We start from the raw sequence: 7,500 nt of genomic DNA, 5'->3' as shown, positions 1-7,500 counted from the left end.
ACAAATACACACCAGCCTGAATGGGTTAGTCTGAGTCTCGTGTGTGTGTGTGTCTGTTGACAGGTAGCCTCCCACTCTCCCCCTTTACTCCCCCGCCTCCCCCTCCTGCCGCCATGCTGATAGGCCCCTAATGAGCCATAATGACAGGTAATCAACCCTGCAGAGAGAGAGGGAGGGAGGAAGGGAGAGAGAGAGTGATGGAGGGAGGGAGGGAGAGAGAGAGGGAGAGAGAGAGTGAGGGAGGGAGAGAGAGGGAGGGACAGAGTGAGGGACAGAGTGAGGGAGAGAGAGGGAGGGAGGGAGATGAGGATAGATACAGACATTAAAGATGGAGAGACAATTAGGACCAGAGATCAGGACAGACGAAAGAGAAGACAGTGGGAAAAGGAGCTGTGACCTTTTCTACCCACAATGCCTCACCAGGTTATCAAATACTTAAAGCAACAGAACGGCTGGTTGCTATGGAAACGCATGGACACATGCCTCCTCACGCTGAGGAGGACAATGAGGCGTCTCTAGACTGGAACATCCATCGTCCTGACGGAGGAGAGAGGGAGCGAGAAGGTGGAGCGAAGCTGATTGGAACGCGGCCGGAGACATTATGGAAGACAAAGTTGCCTCTAATTGTGTGTCCTGTCCAGAAACAAGTGTAGGACTGTTTCCTTCTGTTTGAGAGTGTTTGAGCTGACTGCTCAAAATCACAGAACCATACAACCAGCTGATTAATGAGTTTATCTGAAAATATGCTGATTAAGCGTGAAAATTAAGAAATAATTTGGGAAATCTCTCTACATCGCTCCATAAATCAGAAAATACTCTAAAAATCCACTTTCATGAGTTTTTTATTTACCAAATGTCATGAAAATCAGTAAAAACTGACCTTCAAGGTTTTTATATATATACACACACACACACACACACACACACACACACACACACACACACACACACACACACACACACACATGTACACATCTAGCCCAAAATCGTATGAGAAATCTACAGATGCAAATAGACAAAGTGTAGTAAAATAAACAGCGACATGTTTTTCTTTCCACTAAAAACGTGTAACGGATGTAAAGCGGTCCAAACTCTCTAAACGGAGCATTAACAACGTCTTCGTCTGCTGGATCTGGTCTTCAGGGTCCACTACAGTTAATATGCTGAGCTCAGGGGGGTGAAGGAGTGAAGGAGGTCATGGAGAAGGAGGATGGAAGTTTCTCTTCAGTTTAATTATGGACACATAATAAGCTTGTTTTGTCTGTAATTGATCTGAATGAGCAGCTTCATTGTTTCAATTTGATGAAGACATCTTCATCCTCTTCGTCTCCCGTCTGAGAAACAGGAAGTGGACTGCATGAGGAATATGAGGTTGGACTTTGGGGGGAAATCCCAGGTGTGATTGCAGCATTACTCGATGGCGGTTGGATAAAGTGTTCCCGGGCCCAGCACACGACCTTGGAGGACTCCCAGAAAGACTAAGAGGTTCAGACAGGAATCCCTCAGTCCCCGACATCCTGATCACGAGGAGTTCTGGTTCTGTTGTACAGTCGGTCTCCAGGGGAAAATCACCTCGCTGGACTTTTATATAATAAACCTGAAAAGCTGGATTTGTTTCACTTTCTTTCAGTGTCCGACTTCTCGGCGTAATCAACTTTAAATACCACCAATTACTGTAAACGCTGACCGACGATCAGCAGCCGATACAGAATAAAGGAGCCAGTGATTTACAGCGTGAAGGGAGATTTAAATGCATTTAATAACCTCATTATTCCATATTAGTAACATTTACAAAGTCAGGTTCAGCTTGTAGAATACGTGACCCGTTAACCCTAATAAATACTAATGTTCAGAGTATTTTACTGAACTGAAGTGAGACTTTGAAACCGTTTGTTATGGGATGTCGTAGTATGGAAATAAAATTATATAAAATTATTTTATTAATATGTAATAACCTGAACGGCAGCAGGATTACACATCACATGAAAATCCATCTCGTTAGCCTGATGTGATGGGTTTAAGGACCAATCAGCATCCTGTTTGGAGCTACTGGCAGCTAGAGGGCGGGGCTTGTGTCTGAGTGACATGGCTGTTGAACAGGTGAGTGTCGATGCTGCAACAGAACAGGTGAGGACTGAAGCCCTGGAGGCGTTTCTCCCTCGTACGTCAGTGTGGCGGCGGCGTTGAGGGCGGACTCGTCCATCACGGACGTTATCCTCGTAAAGTTGGAGAACCGGTCACATGGAACCAAAACGATTCCACCTGATATGTTTCAAATAAAAACCACAGCTGGTGAAACACGATAACGAGCCTCTGAGAGTTACATTTCATACTTTCTTCAATGCGTCTTTATTTCACCAGAGAACACGGTTTCTAAAAACGTTCTTTACGGCGCTGTAAATAGTTCTGCGGTCGCACGAGCCTAAAGAAACACCGGCAGGTACGACGCAGACGTTTCTGGTGAAAGTGCAGGAAGCCGGAGCGAGGGCGGGGGCGTGCACGGGGGCGTGCGCGGCGGCATGATGGATTCTGGTAAAGTCAACAGACGGCGGGAGAATGTCGAGGTCGGGCAAGAATAGCAGGCAGACGGGCCGAGTCAGCAAATCTGAACAAGAGTGACAAAAGTGGGAGAGAGAGAGGGAGAGAGGGAGAGAGGGAGGAGGAGGAGGAGAGGAGGTGTTCTGGGTGGCTGCAACTAAATGAGACGTTTAGTTAGATACCACACATATCCATTTCCCCGTCTCCTCCTCTTCCTCCTTCCTCCTCCTTTCAGACTCAAAGGAAGTATTTCCCTCCACTTTCTCCTCTCTGACCTCCTTCTCCTCCTCCAGCGTTTGCTCTGCAGACTTACAGAGTTCCTGAGTTTGACTCCTTCAACCCTCCGAACATCTGTCTGTTGAAGCTCCAGCTGACTGTCGGGGTCCAGAGGAGAGGAGTCCTCTTCTAGACCCCCTATGTACCGGCCACAACGTGTCACTTTAGTGGTCTGATGAGAACCTCCCTTTACCTCCCTGAGAGACACTTAATCCGCTGAGAGGACTCTGTCGGAACGCCATTCACCTGGAATGACCTCACCTGAGTGGTCACAGGGAAGGTCAAAGGTCGCGCTTCCATTCTAACACCACAGGTATTCACTTTAACACCCAAGTGGTTCTTTTAATGTGAGACACCAACGTGGAAGTTCAGAGGTGACGTTCTGAAGGAGCCACGACGGCAAATTCTGGTTAATCAGGAACTCCTTCAGCCCAGACCCCAGGAAGGAAGACCCAGGACCAGGACCAGGACCAGGACAATGAGAGGTTTTCTAAATGGACTCTGGTGATGTGAAACACTACCACTTTGGTCGACTAGGAGCACCAACATCAACACACAAGAGTTTTCTTTCATTTTGATTATTTCTTGCAGACGTCATGTTGTATAAATTACATTTATTATTATTATTATTATTATTATTATTATTATTATTATTGTTTGTTACAAGCTGAGCCAAAAGGGTTAGTGTCGGACCCTCCTCCGTGACGAACGGTAGGAACGGAGGCGATGAGGTCACGGCTCCGCGTGGACGCTAGCTCGGCTGTAAATAGCTGCTCTGTGCACCTGTTTGTTTTAATGTTGTGGACGTGACCCCGATTACTTCTAATTCACTTAATCCCATTAATCCCATTTAAAATAACACACACACACACAGACACACACACACACGTACGTGCACGGTCCCCTGAGGCTCATCAACTGACCCTCCAAACCTATTCCTGTCTACAGTGTGTGTGTGTGTCTGTGTGTACACACTGTAGAATATATTACATGTACTGTCGTTTATGAAGACACAGGTGTGTGTGTGTGTGTGTGTGTGTGTGGAAATAGACTTAGTGGTAATGAGAGGATGAGGGGATTGATCAGGGCTATGGAAAAACACACACACACACATACATACATACACACACACACACACACACACACACACACGGAGTGACTCAGAGGCTGATTGCAGAGCATTATGTCATCCGTGTTGTGACCTTGACCTTTGTGTGTGTGTATTTGTGTGTGCGTTGTTTAAGGCTTAAATCATAAACAGGTACAGAGAGCAGAGCTGAGTGGCAGAGAGACTGTGTGTGTGTGAGTGTGTGTGTGTGAGTGTGTGTGTGTGTGTGTGTGTGTGCGCGGTGTTCCCCAGGGACCAGAAGTACTTAATGTATTTTAAAAGTTTTCAGAGTGTTTAAGTGGCGTCTGTGTTTGCTGAGGCTGCAGACGGACACTGACATCTTAATGGCCTGTGTGTGTGTGTGTGTGTGTGTGGGTGTGTGTGTGTGTGTGTGTACCAGCTGTGGCGTGTCCTGCAGCAGCGGCAGCAGCGTGGCCTCCAGGATGGCGGTCTGCTCGGCGGGGAGGCCATGGCACAGCGACAGCAGCAGCACCAGCAGGTGCGTGGCGCTCCTCAGCCGGACGAACGCCTCCTCCAGCAGCGCCCGGTTCTGCTCGGCGGCCTCCGCCAGCGCCATCACCTGGTGGGGGAGGGACCACGGCTGGTGTGAACACGGCATTCAAGATCCATGCAAAACACACTCTACCAACATTTCTTTGAGGAAAGGTACATAACATAACATAAGCAAAGTTCCTCCAACTTCTCCAAAGTCAAATTCAAGGACTTTTCAAGCATTTCAAGGTGCATTTTCATGCTTTTCCAGCACCTTCCAGCTGTGGTGGTAAACTACATATTTGTATCAATCAAATCCTCAGTATTGAGTCTACTTATTATTGCACTTGTTCATCACTCTGTGTTATATCATATATGTCATCACATAGAACAGACATTTCAAGCACGTTACACTAAATCCAAGCACTTTTCAAACCTTGAAAACACCACTGTAAAATTCAAGGGTTTCCAAGGATTTCCAGCACCCCTGTATATAAACATCCCATACATGTAAATCCAACAGACGAAGAGTTACAACTCAATACAAATATGTTATAAAAATAACCATGTGTGCTGCAGATGAATCTGGCTGATTTATTCTGAATAGAAGCGCCGACTCGTCACTATGCCGGTCTTGGTCCCGGTCCCGGTCCTGGTCCCGGTCCTGGGAGGTTTACTGCTAACGGGGGAAGTGAAGACTGAATCTGGGTGTTTTCCGGGGAAATTCCCGCCGAGCAGAACAAAGTGGAAGACGAGCAGCTGAGACTTTAAATAACGAGACGAAACCTCGACATGAAGAATCAGACTTTTAAAACCTGAAGACGGAAGAGGAACAAACGCCGTTCCCTCGTTTCATGAAAAAACATTTATCACGTAGTTGAAATACAGATTGTACGACGGCGTATCAGGGCCAAAACTAAACGTACAATGGCCCTCCAGAAACGTGGAGACAGACAAACAGAAAGTTCTTCTGGGTCAGGTCTGTTCAGGTCTGTTCAGGTCTGACAGCCAAGTGAATGCACAAATGAGGTGTAGGGGGGCGAGACCAGGTGACCTCTGAACCCCCCAGCCAGGGGTCAATCCCTCCATCATTAGAGGAGCGGAGCGCTGCGAAGGAGTGATGACAGCGAGAGACGGATGAAGACGAAGACAACAAGAAAGGACAAGCAGGACAAAGAGGAGGAGGAGGAGGAGGAGGAGGAGGAGATGAAGAGGAGGAGGAGGAGGAGGAGATGAAGAGAAGGTGAAAGCAGATCTGGGACTAATGGACGAGAGTGAGTTCAGATGAACGAGGGATCAGCGGGCCTGAACGCCGACGTACGCCGGCAGCTTGTTTGACAAATGGATCTGAGATCGTCATCGGATACTGAGAAAACAGAGATGGAGGACTAAGTGGAGTGTGTGTGTGTGTGTATGTGTGAGTGTGTGTGTGTGTGACAGCCTCGGGGTTTGAGCTGTTTGATTCCTGTAACACTAAACTCCAAACATTCAGGTACACGAGAGCTCAAACCCAACTTCACTTCCCCTCGTTTCCGTGGTAACCTCAAAAAGTCCCCGGCTCTCAGTCATGGCCGAGGTCACATGGGTGCCGTGTCACTCACACCTCGCAAAGTTAGCCCCGCACACACACACACACACACACACACACACTAATCAATGAACACATAATAAATAAAGAGTTTCCTTGTGAATCTGTGATTTTTCTGATTCTTTCATCGTCCGGTCGATCACCGATGATGATCATCTGATCCTTTCTTGTAAACTCTTTGAATGACACGTTGATTACATGACTCGCTCCTCACCAATCAGTGATCTGGTAGCTTAGGGCGGTTTCACTACAGCTTGGCTCGTCTGGAAAACGGTAAGATCAATACTTTTGATTGGTTTCCATTAAAGTGCACCAACTTAAATAAAAATTAATTAACTCCTGATCTTCTAGACCAGAGCCCCCGACCCTGCTGAGCCAGACTCAGACCAGACCAGACCAGACCAGACCAGAGCCCTGACCTTGCTGAACTGGACTCAGACCAGACCAGACCAGACCAGACCTTGCTGAACCGGCATGTAAAAACTGATTCACTAAGACAGAAAAACATGAATTCTTAAAATCGTCCGAAACGATTCCTACGCAGAACACACACACACCAACTTAATCCCCTTCAAGACACACACACACACACACACACACACACACAACCCCAACCACCCTCCCCTCGGGGTCTGTGAAAGTGTGTGTGTGTGTGTGTGTTGATAAAAGGCTCCAGGTCCAGTGAAGGGCTCCATTGTTTGGCAGCAGCTCAGCTCCACACACACTCTGATTGATGCCAGCTGAGAGAACACAAAGACACATTTAGCCTGGACACACACACACACACACACACACACACACACAGACACACACACACTGTAGCGGCGCGGCAGTGTAAGGTCAAACATCAGCTGAACCGGGTCGCGACCCCCTGACGTGTCTGTGATGGAAGCGGGACTCGAACCCAGCGGCTTCCCTTCTACCAGCCGGTGACATGGACAGAACGAGGCTTCAAAAGCAACGTCGCCATGACGACAGCCGCTAGTTATATCGACAGTCTGTGACCCATCATCACCCGATAGAAGTAACTGCACATGAATATTATAATATAATACACACACACACACACACACACACACACACACACACACACACACACACACACACACACACACACACACACACACACACACACACACACACACACACACACACACACACTATTGTTCATGCAGCGAAGCGGAGCAAATATTTAAACTGTTTCTAGAGAGAAGAGCTTAGATATCAGAGAAAGAAAAACAAAACCTTTATGAGCTGAAAGGAAACGGAAGTCAGGTGATTAGAGAGAGAGAGAGTGAAGCAAAGAAAACAGAAGAACAGTTCAGGTTGGGGTCAAATAAATGAGCTATAGGTGGCTGTGTATGTGTGTGTGTGTGTGTGTCGAGGCTCAGTGTTTCCGTGTCTTAATTAAAGAGTCAATTAGATTCTCAGTTTAACGACGGCTCGAATCACAGAGCACATTTCCTGGTGTAGGATGACTAACACACACACACACACA

At 47.3% G+C, this 7,500-nt stretch overlaps 1 protein-coding gene across 2 annotated transcripts in view; it reads right to left on the bottom strand.

The window, feature by feature from the left end:
* bbs9 (Bardet-Biedl syndrome 9) overlaps nt 1-7,500 on the bottom strand; it is a 100,057-nt gene that overhangs the window by 33,995 nt on the left and 58,562 nt on the right. For both annotated transcript variants that reach the window (XM_084027711.1, XM_084027712.1), the window contains one exon: nt 4,320-4,502. In XM_084027711.1, the coding sequence (XP_083883837.1) occupies nt 4,320-4,502 (183 nt within the window). The remainder of the gene's footprint in view (nt 1-4,319; nt 4,503-7,500) is intronic.

This window comes from Eutrigla gurnardus (genome assembly GCF_963514095.1).
Source record: "Eutrigla gurnardus genome assembly, chromosome: 14".
In the NCBI taxonomy this organism is placed as follows: Eukaryota; Metazoa; Chordata; class Actinopteri; order Perciformes; family Triglidae; genus Eutrigla; species Eutrigla gurnardus.
The sequence above is the reverse complement of the archived record's forward strand: the minus strand, read 5'-3'. Positions and strand labels throughout refer to the sequence as shown.